Source organism: Equus przewalskii, chromosome 8, assembly GCF_037783145.1.
Source record: "Equus przewalskii isolate Varuska chromosome 8, EquPr2, whole genome shotgun sequence".
Classification (NCBI taxonomy): domain Eukaryota; kingdom Metazoa; phylum Chordata; class Mammalia; order Perissodactyla; family Equidae; genus Equus; species Equus przewalskii.
Window position 1 is genome coordinate 8641469 of NC_091838.1, and position 21038 is coordinate 8662506.

Consider the following 21038-nt stretch of genomic DNA (forward strand, 5'->3'; position numbering starts at 1 on the left):
TAGTCTACTAATAAAATTTATTTAAATAATCCAGAAAATACATTTCTACAAAATATAATTTACTGACAGATATGATAGGACCATAGAACACAACTAATTTAAAATAACATGACCCCACAGCTCTGTGTTCTCACAGTCTCCATGGAGCTTTCTTTCATTTCTAAACTTTGTTGTGAAACACCTTTCAGTCTTGATTGTGACCAAATAATAGAATCTGTGGAAATATTATAGGACAAGAGAAACAAAATAGGTAAACACATTGATAATTGCCACTTCCAACAGTTTTTTAATGTCTAAATATCAAAATATATGTATTCACCTAGATTCACAAATTATTTAGTATTTGAGAAATATGCAAAATGGTTAGTTTGGTTTGGGAATAACCTGGGGTTTGTTTTCACTTGTATGTTTTGCATCCTTTCTACATAAAATGGTAAGAAGTGTATTTTTCTGTATAAGATAGAAATTTTCTAAGTGGGAGAAAGGTTAGTGTTCCTTAATACTATTCTAAAAGTGAATTATATTCTATCCATATCTTACATGAAGAAAGTCAAGACAAGTGGCAACATTTACAATTTAGGGCTTGCTGCTCTTGCTGGCTGATTTCTTTCTTTTCCTTCAAGATCCACTCTAAGGGTCCCACCCTTTCTGAAGCCTTTCCACACCGTCCCAGGTGGGGTTGGCGATTCCTTCATTTGAGCCTCCACTGCTCAGCTCAATAAATAACTCAATACCCTACAAAGGCTACCATGGAGGAGATGGGCATGTTTGCCAATTTCCACCTTTGATGCGTATCACAAATTTTCTCCTGTCTGAAATCTGATTTAAATGGGAATATTTTACTTAAAAATTTACTTGGACAGAAACTCAAATTTTTCTGGAAATGGCCCCAATACTATGACAAATAAAAGGAGCTGGGTTTGCAGAGCATCCAATCAGGTGAAGTAAAAACTTTCCAGTAGAACCAGAAAGATCTGCCAGAAAAGTATAAAACAATTGTCTACCCTCTCAGTCCTTGCCTAATATTCCCAGCAGAAAGGAAATGGATTTGTCATACATACGTACACTAATCCATCTTTATGCTTGAGGTGTTACTTTCATTCAGAGTAAATTAGATACTGGGGTTGGGGACTACTATATTCACAGCCAAGTGGGTTTAAAGCAGCAGCTCTAACTTTTGAAAACAGACCACTTAATGGGCAGATGCAACACAAATACAGATAATTAATTCACTCAACAAATATTTATAAAGCATCTATCTCTAATGTGCCCATTCTGGTCCTCGGGGTACAACAAAGTCCCTGCCTTCATGGAGCATATATCCCAGGAGAGGAAACAGTCAACAAGTGAACAAAATTCTTACAGAAAAAAATTCTACGGAAAAGAAAAAAACTGAGATAGATTCACTGGTGGAGAGAGGTGGTATTTTAGAATAGATGATTAAGGAAGATCTTTTTTTTTTTTTGAGGAAGATTAGTCCTGAGCTAACATCTGCTGCCAATCCTCCTCTTTTTGCTGAGGAAGGCTGGCCCTGAGCTAACATCCATGCCCATCTTCCTCTACTTTATATGTGGGATGCCTAACACAGCATGGCCTGCCAAGCAGTGCCATGTCCGCACCCGGGATCTGAACCAGTGAACACCGGGCCGCTGAAGCAGAACGTGCAAACTTAACTACTGCGCCAATGGGCCGGCCCCAGGAAGATCCCTTTGAATAGAAGATACTTGAAAATATTTTATGGGTCTCAAAAATTTCAACATATAACACATAACACATGACTGGTAATATTTACAATTTCATTGAAGGGTTCAAGAGATTTTGCAAGAGATCAAACCAGAATACTTCAGCTATAGTACATGACACTGCCATAGAAATAAATTATGAAATTATCAAATGTTTGAAGCAGTCTGTTGCCTTTAAGTGGTGGTGGTATACAAGCTTTGCTTATCTTGTCATTTTGAAATAATTTCAGATGTACAGAAGAGTTGCAAAGATAGTACAGTGTGTTCCCATTTACCCTTTACCAAGTCCTCTCTAATGCTAACAGCTTACATAACCATGGCACATTTATCCAAACTAAGAAATTAGCATTCTTTGTTGTGGGGGGTGGCTGTGCTGTGCATTGCTGGATGTGCAGCAGCATTGCTGGTCTTTATCCACTAGATACCAGAAGCGTACTCCCTGAAGCAGTGACAAACAAAAATGTCGCCAGATATTGCCAAAATGTCCCAGGGAGACATTTGAAACCACTGTCCTAGAAGGTTTATGTTTTACAGTTAGGTCCATGACTCATTTACTTGTTAATGTAAAATGTGTATATCATGGCTCATTTTTTTACATATGGACATCCAATTGTTTCAGTACCATTTGTTGAAAAGACTATACTTTGTCAACTGAATTGTCTTTCATAAAATTCAGTTGACTATATTTGCGTGGGTCTATTTATAGATGCTCTATTCTGTTCCAATTATATGTCTATCTTTTTCTCCAATACCACATAGACTCAATTACTATAGCTTTATAATATCTAGAAATTGGGTCGAATGAGTCCTCCAATTTTTTCTTTTTCAGAATTGTTTTGGCTATTCTAGTTATTTTGCCTTTCTATATACACTTTATTTTAGAATCAGCTTGTCAAACCACAAAAAGTTTGCTGGAATTTTGATTGAGATTGCATTGAGTCTATAGATTAAATTGGGGACAAGTGACATTTTTACGGTCTATTCCTTGAATTAATGAACACAGTGTATTTCTCTATTTAGATCTCTGAGTTCTTTCATCAGTGTTTTATACTTTTCAGCATACACATTATTTTGTTAGATGTATGCATAACTATTTGTGTGCATCCATGTCCGCACACTATTGTAAATGATATTTTCAAGTTCAAATTCCTACTGGTCATTGTTGGTATACAGGAATGACTAAATTTTGTATATTGTCCTTGTATCCTATGACTTTGCTAGAACTAAACTTATCAGTTCTAGTCTTTTTGTAGGTTCCTTGAGATTTTCAACATAGACAATCATGTCATCTGCAAATAGAGGTCATGTGTTCTTTGAATGTGGAAACTTTTAAAATCTTACTTTTAAAATTCTTAATTTGCCCTCAGCATAGCCCCACCAGCCAAGATTTTGTCAAGTTTTACTTTCTGAGGTTTGTATTATGAAAATAATAGGTATGATGAATTCACCTTTCGAAACTACTCCATTACTCCATCATCAAAATCTGGATGCATGTTTCCTGGGGGTTCATCTCTCCACTGCCATTGAGAATCTTTGCACTAGGTTAATACTAATAGTTATTGATACATTTCTACATAAAACATTTTCACTTCAACTAATTTTCAAATTTGCTAGTTTGAAGACTATTACAAATATAAACAGACAGTTGTTTTCCAGGTATGTCAATCCTTCCCTGACGTGTCCACACCTCCTGTAAGGGATTCTGCAACACCTATGACTTCTGCTAAGTGGCTATGTTGTTTCCCATGAACTCACACCTCTATCCCAACTAATAGGGAGACCGTATCTGGCATCCGCCCCAAGCACAACTAATGAATAGACTGGCTGATTACCTGTGATGTATGACATGTAGCTTGAACAGATGAAGCAAGGTACTCTGTGCCAGGAATTTGAACCAATCCCAAATAAACTTGCCCAAAATGAGTCTGAAATAGGAAGTTGTAAGGTTTAAGTTGGGCAGTGACAAGCTGAAGGAATGGGAGAGCGAAAAAGATACACAGCAGTGAGTGAAGCGGACAGACAGTAGAGCATGGACAGATGGGTTAAGAGAAGCAAGGCGGGGAGGTAGCCTGGTCCTTGGAGCTCCCTCAGGACCTAATGACCTTCCAGTTTTATTCTACACGTATCGTATATTAAACCCCCCTTCTCAAAGTAAATTGGAAGGATCTCTGTCCCTTATATTTGAAGGTTCTACTCAGATTACCTTACATTGATGAATAAGAAAACAGAAGAAAAGACAAGTTTATGAATATTAGGTACTAAAATAAAGAAGTCAGAATTAATCACTAAACTTTACCTCCTTCAGTAAGACTAAGTAGTTGGGTCAGTAACAAATAGGCTTTATTCCTCCTGAGTGGGAGATTAGGGGACTCAATGGCAATCTTGTGAAATGAGGACACTGCTCCTTTTGTGAACTCAGGTGGGGTTGAAAAGTCTGTTTGTTTCAATCTAAATTGTATCGTGTAGTACTTTTCCGAATGTCAAAAGAAATTAATTTGATCAATACATAGAGACACTTTAGCGTGGAAAGGGTGACAACTATCCTTTCTGGCCTTTTATTTCTCACTAATTGAGGAGCCAAAGAACACACATACAGATCGCACGTTCACGCCAGGTCATGTCACCCCCTCCTAAGCCCATCTTACTCTGAGCAACCCAAAACCATCTGAGCGGCCTCTCAAGCGTGCAGTCTGGCTGCTGGTGCCCTGACTTGATTCTCTCATCTGCTCTTCCTTGCTCACACTATTCCAGGGGTCCTGGGCTCCCGCCTCAGTCTTTGCAGTTTTTACCTCTGCATGAAATACTTTTTCCTTTTTTCCACCTGCTCGCTTCAAATGGACTGAACCCTCTCTAACAGAAAGCACTAAACATCAGGGGACAATCCAACGGGCAATCCATGCAGTAAACAGGAAGGCTCAGCAATCGCGGCTCACCCCCTTCCAGGCCTGCGCTCAGACAGCACTTTCTCAGGGAAATCATCCCCGACCACCCTATTTAAAATCGTATCCCACTTCAACTCTCCCTCCTGTCTCCCTCGAACCATGTCGTCCCCACTTAATTTTTCTCCCCAGCACTCGTCACATTCTAATATAAAATACGGTTACTAATTTATCTTCATTTTTTCAATCTTCCTCCACTAGAATGCGTACTTCAAAAGGGCAGGGATTTTTGACAGCTTTGTCCACTGCTCCTGGAATACCGCCTGGCACATAATAGGGATTAAATATTTGATGACCATATAAGATGCACATATATCCAAAATCATGTAATACTACTAAACGATTGATATCATTTACTGAGAGTCTGTTAAGTGTCAGACATCGTGGCCAAGATTTTATATACATTACTAATAATCTTCAAGTTAGCTCTGCCAGGTAGGTATAATTGTACTCACTTAAAGCATATTTCTTAAAATTCAGTTTGTGATTATCTAACGCCTGTGACTGCGATGAGGAAAGGTGTCTTAATTCAATATAGTGAGGATTCCCTGCTGTAGAGTATGGTCGTAAGCACTTCTCCCATTACCACCACCATCATAAAAGGGAAGCTTGAGGTCATACCAAATTTTATCACTGAAGAGTTTTTGAGCACAAATAACAGATCCCAGGCTAAAGTGAAAAGGAATTTATTAAAAGCTACTGGGTAATTCACAGAATCTCTGGGAGAGCTAGATAATCAGGTTTGGTGGCTGTTCAGCCAGAAACAATGCCCAAATTATAATGACAGGCTACTCCAGTGGGGGACAGGCAGCGGAACTACCACCATGGGGAACAGGCCCCATCCTGCAATAAGGGTGCCACGGCTTGACTCTGCCCCTGCTGCCTTCCAAGCTCAGTGTCCCTCCACCATCCTCACTAGAAAACAGATACTGCACAGCATCTGCTGCTTCTCATTGCTTGTTGCTGAATCCAGGTCTGTTCGGTAGCCCCAGGCCACAGGACTGCTCCCTAGCTGTTAGAAATGATGGAAGACTGACTCTGGTTACCACTTTCAGGAAATGGGTTCAATACACAAAACTTACCAAACATAGGAGGATTTCCAAAATATGCTGGCCACAAACATAACAAATGCCCGTTACAAATACTAACAGAATTTACGTTCAAAACAGAGCAAGATAATTTTTCACTACTAGGTATGACTTGGGCAATATTTAATTTCTAGTATTGTTCAATGTTTTCTACTTAAAATATCATAAAGTATCTAAGGCAATGAATGACAAGCTCCTCTCCTCATAGAACACCTTTCTGGTAATGGCATCAGTAAGAGTTACTGACAGAAGAGGGAGAATCATCAGTGTTTACCAAAGGGAGGCCCAGGGGAACACAGCGCCTCACCAGGAGACAGGGACAGTCTAGCACACGTGCTGCTCACTCATACGACATTGTGATATTACGTCTATAGCAAGACATATTGAAAAAGAACACTACTGTGTTAAATTTTCTAATTAATAGTTAATTGAATAGCATGTTTCCAAAGAGAATCACCCTTGAGGAATTAGTGTTTCAAATAAAATTAAAAATTCCTAATGTTTCTGGTGGGGGTTGGTTCAAATGAGTTTTCCCTATAAGGACTGTAAGTTTGGGAAGATTAGTAAAAATAAAAATATATTTTTTTTAAAACTTTCTGGTTCTTAAAGTATTCTTCCTGACTAAAATAACTAGTAGAAGAAAATAAGAAGATAAATTTAAAACCTTTTTAAAGTTTTAAAGATAAGTATAATAGGTAAATATGTGAAAATAGATCTAAATATTTCAAACATATACATATATATTTTTTCCCTCCAGCTCAACAACAGAATGGCAAAATACCTCTTAAATATTTAGACAAGGTTTAATTTTTATTTTATGCTCTATGAAGTAAAAATTCACTGTATTCCCTGGACTCTTCAAATCATAGGTGACAAACAGTTAAAAAGGATGGGGGGACCTATATGAGAATGTCCTTAGAGTGAAATTCAGGAAAAATAATCTTATTAAAATTATAACTGGAGTTGGCAGATATCACTTTCAGCAAAAAAGATATTATAACAACAAATTAGCTTAACTAGATCACAAGGGCTCTCCTCTACGTTCGTAAGCGTTAGAGACCCAGAGGAGGTAGTGATTTTAAATAAACCGTCAGCACATGCAGGTGATTTTGAAAAACATAACCCTCTATTTTTTTAAACATTATAAAAGTAATATATATTCATTTAAAAATTGACAATATAAAAAATATAAAGAAAATACAATAGCGAAAATTCTTCCAGTAGAAATAAGCACAATATACTAAAGAATATATTTCGAGCCTTTTATCTGTGTAAATCCTTACATAATTGGAATCATATTTTATACACATGCACTATTTTAGGCTAGTTTTTTGTCTTAGTAATGAAACATAACCTTGTTATGCCATTAAAAATTATTTGAAAGTGCTTTAACTTACTAAATTGCTTAATTTTTATCACTACAAATAGCACTATTAAACGTGTTCTGCATAAATAGGTCTGTACTTGAGATTACTTCCTCAAGAAGTACACTTAGAAATAAAAGTACTAGGCAACGAGTCATGAATATTTTAAAGGCTTTTAAATTAAATTTAGTCAACTTTTTCAAAAAGTGTTATCAATTTATGTCTCCGCCATCAGTGGATAAGACATTCATCTTAAAGCCCCGTGGCAGTTTTCAGTTTTATTCTAATTTAAGATTGCAGATTTGACGAATGAAAATCAGCATTTCGTTGTTGAGTTTACTCGCCACTGCTGCGCACTACTGGCAACCTCCCATTGCAAAACTTATTGCTGAAAATTCAGAATAGGCACAGAAACTGAGGTGTTGGGCAGAGAGAGAAAAACGCACAGTGAAGGTGAAGAGTTACATGAGGCAAGACTGAACAGACAGAATTATCAGAACTTTCCTCAGCACGGCTTGTCCTCAGTCCTCAGGACAGTAGAAGCCCTTCCCACTGCACAGCTCCGACGGACCCCAGCACACATCCTGGCCACCGCGACTCGCCTTTTCCCCAGGCGAAGGTAGTGCTGCTCTCGCTCATGTTCTACCAGATTCCTCGTAAGCATCAGGACAGGGGAGGAAAAAAGAAAACGGAATGGTCAGCGGTCTAACTTGCGGTGACGAGAGAGAAGCTCCGTCTTCAACACTTGCGCAGCATTTTGTTAGCACCTTTATAAGAAAGAGAAGTTCCATTAAAACTCGCTCTTCTCCTTGCCCTAAGTTGTAATTGTCTGTTTACATATCAGCTTCTCCAACAAATTACATCAACTTTGGGGCAGGGACTTCAGCACATCTTATTTCTTTTGATTCTTAGCATTTCATGGAATAAAGACCATATAAAGCATCTTTTACATGTTTTTAGCTTTGTGCATCTTCCATTAGTTGGTCTAAGCACGTATTTAGCTCCTATTTAAACAGATGTCATTCTCATATGTTAGATAATGTTAAGTTAGGCTAGATGATTGAAAAAAAATCTTTATCTTAAAGGATATATATTATAAACTGTTGTACAACTAAGATGGAGTATTTTGTTAACAAAATATTCTGAGCTAAATACTAAATAGATCTATCAACTACTACCACACAGGTGCCCTAAATGAGCTGGACTAGGTTTTTAAGAAATCAACATATGGATTATCAAAATCAAAATCAAAACAAACAACAAAAACTGCCTCCCTTATAAATCTCTGTAATTTCATGTTACAAAAAAAAAAAACACAAACAAAAAAATACCTATACTGCTGAGGCCTTTAACAGGAGGCTGGTAATGTTAACTATCCAAAAGCACCCCCTAGTGGCAAAAAAGCAATTCCCAGATAAGCCAAACAAAATTGTATATAAATGAGTATCCTGACAGTAATATTTAACTGAAAAGTTTCTAAATGAGACTAAAAATGAGTGTGGCTATCATTAACTTTGCTTTAATGATTCTCCACCGCTCTATTCAATAACACAGTTAGTTGGAAAAGTCAACCTTAGTATTAAAAATATATTTACCACATAAAATACATATACCTGCAATGCAAATAAAGACCCCACAGTCTGCTGACTCTGTGTAGCTGGGTGTCTATTCTATGATTTTTTCATTCCCTGAGCTTCTACTCATGGTAGAAGTGTTCATCTCTAGCCTAAGGAAAATTGAGTACAAATTAAACATGTTTAATCTGATCATATTTTCACTAGAGACAACTCCTGTTTAAAATGTTAAATATAATGGTCTAAATCATTAAGGATTCACCACAAATACTTTTTGCCATTAAACTGTATATTACCTAATTAGAAATATCCATGGTTCCTATCAACCTTGACTTCACTAACATTTTCAACTGCTAAATTTTATTGGTTATGAAGAGAATGTTTCTATGCCTTAAAATGTGATGAAACATACTTATAATAGTTTGAGGTCATAAACACTTCAATAAAATAGTAATAATTTCTTTAAAAGCTGATGGCACAAAAAAAACTACCAATGACAAGCTGCTTTCTCATTAAGAAATCTGTTTTGACTTCAAATATTTTCCTTTTATTTCAGTGCGTTCCTATCTTTCTATCTATGTCTGGCTACAAGATAAGACATCAATGAAAACCCATTAGCATTTTTTTGATTCATGTCTTTATTGAATAGGTTCAAAATGAAGATATTATTTGTAATAAAAAAACAGAGTGAACAAGAGACAACAGCAGCCATAATAATCTTACTTTTTTAAGCTAATAACTTTCAGAATAAGATACAAGCAATTTTTACATTATAATTTAAGCTTAGAATAATTTTTTAAATTCTACCACACAGGCAAATACTTGTGAAAATAAATAATAATAAATGATGCACTGAACTAGAAAAATTTCTTAAAACCGAACTATTGCACAACAAATCAATGTGAGAACACTATATGCAAGTAACATAGAAATACATTTAAATACATTGTCACAACATGTTTCATAATTCATAAGTATACTTCACCTACTTACTGTTTATAATAATCTCTGGGTTCTGGAATTGAATGATTTCTTACCAACTCATTTTCCATGTAGTACATTACAACATTCATTTGCTACTGTAAAATTCAGTGAGATACCAACATGTGCCACTTTATTTAATTTAAACACAGTTATCTATCCCTTCTTTGGATAGACAAAAAATTATGTGGTCTTAAAAGAAAACTTGAAAGAAAACAGTGCTCAGGTTTAGATAAAACAAAAGTTTACAGTTCTTCATATAATTTATAACAATTAGGACAGAAGAACATAAATTAGTGAAATGGAAATCTAATATGTACATTATTCTCCTAAATTTATTACAGTTTATTCTAATTGATGGACTCTCTTTTTGACCAATATGACTAAATAAAGACAACCAGAAAAAAAGAGTAAGAAGTCTTTCTTATTAAAAGATGAATAAGGAAAGAAACTATAAGGTAAGTAAAATGATAATTCCCGTCACCACTAAGTTTATTCCCCCTGCCTGAACAAAAAACTAATGAATAAAATTATAAAGTTTAAGCATAAATAAATTTCAAAGAAAATTATACAACACAAATTTCTACAATGATCCTTAATTGATCAGAATCATAAGCAAGAAGCTAAAAATTGCGTATAAAAGATTTGCTTGTACCTTTATAATAGGATCAAAGCTCTGTCAGGTTTGATTCAACAGAAATTACTACTGAATTACTGAATATGGCTGCACAAGCAATCAAAGACAGATAGCTACTACTGGATACTATGTTACACGGAAAGTGACAGTGATTAAAAGCTGTATTCTCACCAAAGTTAGAGTATAACTAAATTTTTGTGGATGTTTAATTACATAATAAGTCAGCCATGCATTAAAGCAACGCGTTTTCAGTGGCTTTTTATTGTGATGTGAATGGTGTTTCAACATTAAACGGTAAGAAGGAAATACAAGTAGGAAAAATTAGATATTCTCTTAACCTACTCATAACTACATCTCACTATACTTCAAGGGACTAAGATGCAAATACTTTTTACCTGCATGCCCTGCACTAATGATTAATTACCAAAGTCACTATTTATTAGGTGAGGTGGTTTGTATTAAAATAATTTCTTCTAAATTCAGATACATAGAAATAAACATGAAAGATTTTGCAAGGAATTCTGTGCATCTTTAATTACATTTTTGAACTGCAAAAAATAAAACTCCTCTTTAGATGTGAGGTTATCAAAAAAGAAAAAAAGTGAAATCTGGAGACCCAATTCAAAGTAGAAAGAATATACATTCAACCAAAACACACAGAGGTAAAAAAATCATTCGGTCATAACTAGAATAAGAAACTTTTGTATTTTCAGCCTTGTGCATCTGAAAAGAAAACTGCATAATTACATTTTCAAAGAACGCATAAAGGTCTTTAAATTATATAATAATACACCAAGTAAAAGGCAACATAAACCTTAGGGGTTTTTTTCTTTCTTTTTTTTTGATATTTATAAAATTATTTGTTGAGGAGCTCTACAAGAAAATGACCTCACATAACTAATTGTAACTAAAAATATTCTCTTCAATTCCAAAATTCCAAGCATCTCATCCTATTATGATATCTGAAAATAGACACCAATAATAACAATGTTTATTCTGATTTTTTGCTCAAAGTAATGATCATCCTAAAGCTCAAAGGGCTAAGCAGTAGAGTTTGAGAGTTTGTGGAAGTATACTTACTGTGCTTTAACAAGACAGAAAAGTAATACCTAAGTTAGTGATTCCACTTGAAACTATTTTCTGACAGATAAGTGAATATTTCCTTGAATGGCACAGTTTGGGGTATCAGGTATTTATTATATACAGTATACATACATACATACACACACACACACATTACATAGCCAAAAGATTATACTCCAAAGATTGCTAAGAAAAAGTCTTCTGAACAATTTTAGCAGAAAATAACTAGAGGAAGTGCTCTAGCTGACTAAGCAGCAATAGTCATAAATCTCTGGACTTAGCTCTTTTTCTCTCAGGATTTTGTTCACAGAACCATTCTTCGAATGCCACATTCACAGCAGAACTTCGCCCACTCTACAGGGTATTTAGTCCCACACTCATGGCAGAATTTCGGTAAGTGTCCAGATGAATTTCCTTCAATGCCTTTAATGTTTCCGCCATTAAGTGAAGATATATAGTCTCCATCTGGCCTGAGGAAATAGAGGAAAAAATCGGAAACACCAAGTTCACATCAGCAGTTTTCAACCCATTACCCTTGGGAAATGACATAATATTAAGTATAACTAAAAGCTTCCTTAATCTTTTTTTTGCTGAGTAAGATTAGCCCTGAGCTAACACCTGTTGCCAATCTTCTTCTTTTGCTTCAGGAAGATTAGCCCCGAGCTAACACGTGTGCCAGTTTTTCTCCACTTTACATGTGGGTTGCCACCACAGCATGGGCGACGAATGGTGTAGGTTGTACCCAGGATCCAAACCCGTGGACCTGGGCCGCTGAAGTGGAGTGTGCCAAATTTAACTACTATGCCACAGGGCCAGCCCCCTTAATCTCATTTTTAATATTCTTGCAGTTCAGATAAAAAAAAGAATCTCTTTTAGTAAATACTAAAATTCTGTTTTCTTTGGCGTCGTATTTGTCCGTGTTAGGAGAATTTTTCATGAGCAAACGCAGCCACACTTTCCATCAGCCCTAGTTACTAGGAATTTACTACAACGGGAACAGGATGAAAGTTTATAGTGTCCCTTCTGTAAAACCACGTATACAGAGGAAATTGGAACGCAGCACTGAGCAAAGAGATGGAGGAGTTCAGGTACCAGGTCTCCCTCCTTGGTCACAAGGATTGTAGGGCGATACTCCTAGTACTTATTTTATTACTTATTTCAATTATTAAATTATTGTGATGCAATAAATACTCAATAAGCCCTATATATGCCCTGGCTGAGTGGGCCTTATTAACAAAACCTAGCAAGGCAGGTAACACAGATGTCAGAAGAACTATCCACTATAACAAAAGTTTAGAGCAAAGTGCTTGAGATTATAAAGGTTTCATCAGAGAAGCCAGTCATTGAGGAAATTCAGATTCTACTGATGAAACATCAATTAACTGGAAGAACAGCTATTTGACTCCCGATAGAACATCTTTACATATTTGATTCCTGATAGAACATCTTTACATTCCCTCCTGACATGTGTTCTGCTGAGAACATGATACTGACTTTAAAGTCACCATAAAGGGAAATCAGTTGCTGGGAGAATTACATACATGATGCCATCGAAAATTTTTTTCTTTTTTCCCCAGAGGTAGCTATTAGAGAATTCTAGGTTCTCCCAGTTTGGATGTCTCTTTCTGGCAAGCACTTTAAGAGTGATAAAGAATTACTGGGTTTCCTAATAAAATTCACTAGGGATCTAAAAGTTATATTGATGAAAATAGCTTCTGTCAGCATTTTATGGGCCTAGACGGGCGGTAGAATTCCTAGGATCTCTGGCATCAAGAAGCACACCCACTTAGATATTGAGAGCACATTTACAGCTAGCAGCATAATCTTTTTAAATCACAAAGAATATAATGAATTAGAAGACAACCCCCATCAAGGAAGAATGCTATGGGAAAATAAGCCAGCTTTATTGTCAATGAAATGCGTAAAAATTACTTTAAAAGAAAAGATCATTTCAATGCTGCAGTATGGCAATTTAAGAAAATCAGCACTCATACCAACATTAATAAATATTCACAAAATATCAAAGCTGCAACTTAACTAGGTACTGCTGAATTTCTCTATACTGTGGTTGGCAAATTGATACTCCCACTGGTGGTAAAAGATGGTCTCAGTGTCACAGGTTTTGAACAATCTGTACTGTCAAGAGTTTTTTGTTTTTGCTAATCTGATGGGAGTAAAATGGAATCCAACTGTGAATTTAATATGCAATTTCCTGACTGCTTGTTAGGCAGAACATCTTTTCAGGCTTTTCTGTCGTTTGGGTTTGTACCATCGTGAACTGCCTATTCCCTACCCTTCTCCACGCCGCCCCCCATGAAAACCCTGCCACTTTTCTACTGCATGCGCTCATTTTAAAATTTTATTTGTAGGAATTTCCCACATATCCCGGATAATAACTTCTTAGTTTATATATATAGTATGTCTTCTTCCAATCTGTCATGCTTTGTTACTTTATGCATGGAGTCTTTTGCAGCACTAGTTTTTCACTGTGTTACGGGTCAAACACATCAATCAGTCTTTTGCTGTACATCTCGTATTTGCTAAATTACTTAAGAAATTCTTTCCTCAGATGATAATGAGACCTCCCTATTTTATCTTAAAATCTTTATAGCTTTCCTGTCAACATTTAGGTCTTTAATTTACTGGTAGCTGACTGTTTTTGTCCCCAATAGAAGTATAAATTTTTCCTCCACATACGGATAGACAATAGTCCCACCAGTCCCCACTCCCCAAATCTGTATTGCTACCTCTGAAATGCAGCAAATTTCTGGTTATTTGTGGGCCTGGGGCTTTTTCTAACCACTCCATTCTGATCCACTGTTCTATTTGTCTACCCTTGAATAAGCACCATACTGTCTTAACTACTATAGCTTCATAAATCATTCATGCGTCATTCTTTAACTTGTCTTGGTTAATTTTAGGCTTTTATTCCTCATTTACATTTTGAAAACAACTTGTCAAGATTCATGGATTTTGTTTGAAAATTGCACTGAATTTTTACATTGATTTACGGGAGAAGAGATAGCTTTACGAGATAGCTTTATGATGTTGAGCTTTCTATTATATGAAGAAGGCATATTTCTCTATTTAGGTTTTCTTTAACATCTTTAAGTTTTATTATTTTCTCCATCAAAAATAAAGTTTTTGCGTAGTTTTTAAATTGATTCCCATATACCATGAATTTGTGTTTGGATGTTGGTATTTCTAAAAACCGTACTTTCTTTTTGTTGCTGACAAATAGACTATAATAATTTTCAGTATACTGATATCAAATCCAGCAAATTTACTAAAAGACTTATTATTTATTCATTAATTTGTCTTTTTTACGTGTCCTATATATAATCATATTATGTGTAAATAACAATATTGTGTCTATTTCCATGTCTTGTAATTTTAATTTTTCTTCTTACTATACTAGCTAGGTTTTCTATTAAAATAGAAATGATTATAGCTGAAATTCTTGTGTTATTTCTGCTTTTAAAGAAAATGTTTCTTACATGTCACCATTAAATATTAAGACAGATGTAGGGTTTTAGTAAATACATTTTGTCAATTTAATGACATTCCCTTCTATTCCTAATTTTCTAAGAGCTTTTTTAAAATAAAGACTAGGTAGTGAATCTTACTGAATATCTTTTATATATACATATATAAATATGTGCATATATATATTAACATGACTAATATATTTTAATACCTTAATCTGTTGATGTAATAAATTATATTAATAAGCTTCCTATTATTAAGTCAATCATTTTCTGGGATAAGTCTAAAGTGTCATGAATTTCATGCTTGTGGATTGGATTAGCTAAAATCCTTACATATTTTTAGATGTGTTATCAAGTTTCTAAGTAAAACTGATTATCATTTTACATTCTTTTATTAGTCTGGGTATTAAAATTTTACTTTTTTTTTTTTTTTTGCTGAAAAAGATTTGCCTCAGCTAATATTCAGGCCACTCTTCCTCTATTTTTAGTATGTGAGCCACCAAAACAGCAAGGCTGCTAACAGAGCAGTGTAGGTCTGTGCCTGGGAACCAAACCCAGGCTGCCGAAGTGGAGCACACACAACTTAATCACTAGACCACTGGGGCTGGCCCTTACTAAACTTTTAAAAGCAGCTGAGGAATGTTTTTTCACCTCCCTCCCTGGAAAAGTTTGGTCGAATTTATCACATAAAACTCATGAGCCCATTTTGCGTGTGTGTGTATGTGCCTGCACGTGTGTGATGAGGAGGCAGGAGTAGTTTGTTATTTACTGATTCATTCTTTAATGATCATAAGTCTGTTTAGTTTTCTAGTTCATATGAAATAAGTCTTCAACAATCACATTTTCTAGGAAATTGTGAATTTCACCTAAGTTTCAAGTTACTGGCATAAAATTGTTCTTATAATTTTAAATTTCTGCTGTATCTGTAGTTACATCTCTCTTTTTATTCTGAATATTATTTGTACCGTCTCTTTTTGTTGATCTTGAGAGAAGTTTGCTTTATCATTTTAAATGAACCAAATTTTTCACTTTGTTTATCCTCTTCAAGTTTTACTCATTTGTTCATTTACTCCTTAAAAAAATACTTACTGAGAGCCTGGTTTACGTCAAATACTCCTCTTGATCCTGGAGACAGGGCAGTAACAAAACAGATAAAAATTCCTGCACTTAGGGAGCTTACAGTCTTGCGGAGAAGACAAGACATAGCGTAAATAACATGTACAGCGTGTCAGAGGGTAAACAATAAAGCCACAGGGACACAGAGCACAGGGTGGCATGAGGAAAGATGAAAGAAGAGTTTGGAGCATGTTGTGACAACTAAGTAAATTAAAACACAGGGCCTACAAAATTCAACCTGGTGACAGTCGTGATGAGAAACTGAGCAAACTGAAGGTGTAGTATCACAGAGTTCTGACACTCCCTCTCTTCTCCCGCCAACAAGGACGCAGAAGCCAGGATTCGGAGGGGTCTGCTCAGGATCTCAAGCAGCTGCTGAGCACCGTCTTGGAGGGCACTCCTACTTGACCACCAGTTTTTCCTTAATATCCTCTATTCTGATCTTTTTATTTCATTAGTTTCTGTGTTATCTTTATTATTTCCTACACTCAGTGTTAGCTGAGATTTATTTAAGTAATTACCAACTTCTTTGTTCACTATTCCTCCTTGCCAACTTCCTCCCGCTTTGGTTCCTTTCCTTTCTCCTAAGGTACAGCCTTTGGATGTCCCTTTAGTCATGGTCCATAGGTCATGAATTTACTCATTGTTTTTTGTCTGAAAATAACTTTATTTCATTCTCATTCTTGGAATGATAATTTAGTTCAGTGGTTCACAAAGTGAGTTCCTCAATCTGGCAGCATCAGTGTCTTCTGAGAACTTACTATAAATGCAAAATCTTATGCCCCACTTCAGCTCCACCGGATCAGAAATCCTGGGTGGGGCCAACAGGCTGTGTTATAATTAGCATTCCAGGTGATTCAGATGCACATTAAAGTCTGAGAACCAGTGGGGTAGCTGTATACATCACAAGTCAGCAGTTATTTTCCCTCAGCACCCTGACTGTGCTGACTCCACTGTCTTTGGGCTCCAATCATTGCAAGTGAGCTGTGTACTCTCTGGGTTATCCTCACGTTGTCTAAGTCACATTATTTTCTCTCTGGCTGCTTTTCAGATCTTCTCATTGTCTGGCTTCTCAAGTTGCATTACAATGCATCTACACATTGTTTTCACTTTATTTATCCTGCTTGGGATTGTTCTTTGATTCTGAAAACTCATGTTTTTCATTAATCTTGGAATATTCTCAGTTATTAATTCTTCAAATGCTGTCTCTCACTCACTCTATTTTCTTCTTTTGACCTCTGATTCAATAAATCTTAGACCTTATTTTACCATCCATGACTTTTCATCTCTCACATCTTCCAGGTCTCTTAGGACAACATTCTGGATAATGTCTTTAAACCCATCCTCTAGTTAACTTCTCTCTTTTTCAGCTGTATCTAATCTCAATGTAAAGCATCCTTTGGGTTTTTGGTTTTTTTCTTTATATTAAGTTATGTTTGGCTCCTTTGCAAAGATGCTCTAACCTTTTTGTGATAGAATGTCGTCATTGTCAATCATTCCAATTCTCTCTTATTTCTCTGAATACTTTAAACAGCCTTATTTTATGAGCAATGTCTGATGACTTCAATATCTTAAGTAACAGGCACCTGTGTGTGTGTTTTTTATTTTTTTGCTAACACTCACTCACGACTGCTTGCTTGTTTCTCTGCACAGTTTGGAATTTCCTTGTGTGCCCTATAATTCAGAATGCATGAGAGCTCATGTTTGCCCACCTGAGAGAATCAGGAAGCCTGGGTTCAGAGTAATTCCCACCACAGACGATATGCTTTTACTTTTACAGGCTCCAAGGGAACTACTAAACCACGACTACCAAGTTATTTTTCCAGTTAAGAATTTCTTAGAATAATGTAGATACTGTACTTTCAAACCTTAAACTCATGTGAAGGTGAGCCTATAGTAATGAATCATCAGTAAGAACTCTCACATTCCTCTGAGCCTTGGCTGAGATGAACAAGTTTCCTTGGGGTCACCTATTCCTGGTTGGTGAATTTTTTTTTCTAACCCATCCTTTCACTGAGAGATAACCCTTTGAGTATTGTGAGGAAAGGGTTAAAACTCTCTCCTTTTCTGTGGACACATTTGACCTTGGGATAACTTCCTAGCTCTGTTTAATGAAAACCTAATAAAGGCGGAATGCCAGCTGTGTTTCCAGCTTCTATGTAGTCCACTGAAACTGGACGTATCTCTCAGGGCGATCTGGAAGCTGTGTCTATGGGACTGTTATAAGAGATGCTGGTTCCCTCTGTGGACACAATTTCTAATTAAACTGCTCCTGCACCCACCTATGAGACCTTCTCTCACACCTGTCGCTTGGACTAGCCTCAGGACCACTGCAAGGGCTTCCACGGAAGAGAAACAGCTGATGCTACCCTGCTCTCATTCCACAGTTCCTGCAAATAATTCCAAGGCCAAATGTAACATACTGTCATGCGAGTATCTCTACTAAGATGGCCCCTTGGTGGGCATTTCAAGAGTCCTGGCTTAGAGTAAGAGGTACGGGAGGAGGGGAAGAGAAAGGTGAGCTCCTAACACTCCACTGTGTACAAACCCAAGATATCAACTCCTCTCTCCCACAATGAAATTAAACCCAAGCCTCCAAGTAGTGAAGCTCAGTCGACATCTCAAACATAGCTGCAATGTCAGGGTTAAATTACCAATGAGACCTCTAGTTTCCTTTGTATTTTTGTCCAGTGGAAATTTCTCTTACTTTTCTGAGAGCTAAGCTATACATTCAAAAGGATATTTGTTCTATCTTATCCAGCATTTCTAGGTATTTTTGGTGGAGAGGTCGTCCAGGAAATCTAGTCTATTATACTTTAGAAAAAGAAAGCTCTGAGATTTCCTCATCTATTATGGTTATAATTATTTCTATCTGGAATGGGGGGATAGGACAGTAATGGTAACTCAAGTGAGCAAGGCTCAGGGCTTTCCATCACACAGCAACCATTTAAAAAGAAAGGAAAGAAAAGAAAAGAAGAACCCAAACTTATGTGTTAATGTGACTTTTGCCCCTGCCTGTTAACACGTCTTTCGTCTACCTCTTTGAAAAGATAAGATGATCTTTTCATTCGAGTATATGTATTTATTAAAATTTCCATTTTATAAGAGAGTGTTAATAGTATAGTCACCCTTGATTCAAAACACATGCCTCCACACATACACAATATAGTACAACCACTCTAGGACTTCAAGAAACAGAAGCTCACTTCTTTGATATTTAACATGTTTCAAAACCTCAGCTGAGACAAACAGTATTTATTAAAGAATCTAGCAAGAAAGACAGCAATTACCCTATTCCTCTATGGTTCTCATCCCTTTGATACATAAGCATCACTCTTAAAACGTTTTAAACGGCAGATGCCTAGATCCCACTCTGCAAAGTCTCTGAGGCAGACCTGTACATGTGCATGTTTAGAAAGCTCCACAGGTGCTTCTGATAGGCAACCAGGATTGAGAGCTAAAATCTTAGGTACTTGAAATCTATCCCTGGACAACATGGGAATAATGGATAGCTGTATATGTTACACACTCACAACAAGAGCAGCCAATACATCTACTTACACATAACACACACACACATCACAACTGTTTTTGGAGAATCACAGGATGTCATGGTATAGGCCTGCATTGAGGGCATCTGAAGAAAACACCGTATGAAATTTATTTCCAGATTTATGGTAGGAATGTTAAGGAAAAAGTTATCCATTGAATTATCCAGTGCCTTTTTATGAGAATTCACAGAAGAACTTTTGAGGCCTCAGGACTAGTTGTGCTTTCACAGAGAAAATGATTTCTTTTTCCTTTTTAGATATCACGAATAATGTAATTAACTGCTCCTATCCTCCCCTACACTCTGGCTGCTACAAAGTTTAGACCCCAATTTGTGGCTCAGGGCTAGCCTATATACAGGGTCTTGTGACACATGTTTCGTGGACTAACTTCACTCCTTTTTTCACTATATCTTTTCTCATTTTCCCTTTTTTTATTCTTTCATTTTTAAAAATATTGTATGTCACTGGGCATCATGGATTTATGTACCTTGTCTTAAAACTTTCTGCAAGAAGTTGGGATACATATAAAAATAAATATCTATAACTGAGATGATTTCATTATATGCTTAAAACCAGAGTGAATGTCAAAACTATAAAAATACTGTAGCAGACTAGAAAGGGAAGTCCATGGATAACCACCACCTCAGCGGGGAGTTTAAATGTATTAAAATGCTGCTCAAAATTACAACGGCAGTGGTTTAAAGGGTCTATTATTCAATTCATAGAGGTAAAAACAACCATGTTGCAGTTAAAATACAGACATAAAAACACAAATGAAACCAGTGGAACTCAACAAATTGTCCTTGAGCGTTTACAAGAATAATTATAAGTACAAGGTATAGGAAAGTATTATTTATGTGCAAACTACTTCTTTGGTGTCCAACTTAAACGCCATTAAGTCATTCTATAAATAGCCTGATACGTATGTTTGTACATGGTCCTTGGAAAAGTACACATACTCATTTTTATTTTAGTTATTAGAATATCAGAGTTAAACATACCTGGCTATGTAGCTATCGGTATATGTTCTTCTTTTGCTTGTAAGCACACCTGAGGCAGGATTTCGTGCCAAACTGGGTGGTGTGGAATTTCGAGGCTTGATGTTAGCTCTAGAAGACAGAAAAAGATGGCATAATGAAAAAGTATTGCATAGCAAGCATTTATTTCTCAAGTTGCTTAGTTGCATAATTAGAAAAATAATTAGAAACTGTAGAGAGGTAAATTCAAAAGATTAAAATTCAAATAATTATTTTAAATCTGAAAACAATAGTAGCTAATATTAAGGATAAACCAAAGCATTTTGCATTTACTAACATTATCCTAATGTTACATAAAATCAATTAAAATATGTGTATATGCTTTACACAAAATTTATAAGTTAATCATTCTGAAAGGCTTCAAGCCTTCAAATTTTTTAAAGTTTTTTTTTTTTTGCACTTTTTTTTTAGGGTTTGCTTTTTTGGTGAGCAAGATTG

The 21038-nt window shown here is 36.0% G+C and overlaps 1 protein-coding gene and 1 long non-coding RNA gene across 3 annotated transcripts in view; both read right to left on the reverse strand.

The window, feature by feature from the left end:
- On the reverse strand, window positions 1-7900 carry LOC139085020 (uncharacterized). Its single transcript, XR_011542983.1, has 2 exons — window positions 3575-7900; window positions 1-214 (listed from the first exon to the last, which is right to left on the reverse strand). It is a non-coding gene; the product is annotated as an uncharacterized lncRNA (long non-coding RNA).
- Window positions 7901-9614: 1714 nt separating this feature from the next.
- The window catches only part of ZC2HC1A (zinc finger C2HC-type containing 1A), a 47928-nt gene continuing 36504 nt past the window's right edge, over window positions 9615-21038 (reverse strand). For both annotated transcript variants that reach the window (XM_070630398.1, XM_070630400.1), the window contains 2 exons: window positions 20565-20672; window positions 9615-11878 (listed from right to left, as the gene is read on the reverse strand). In XM_070630398.1, coding sequence (XP_070486499.1) covers window positions 11713-11878; window positions 20565-20672 — 274 coding nt within the window. In that variant the 3' untranslated portion in view covers window positions 9615-11712. The remainder of the gene's footprint in view (window positions 11879-20564; window positions 20673-21038) is intronic.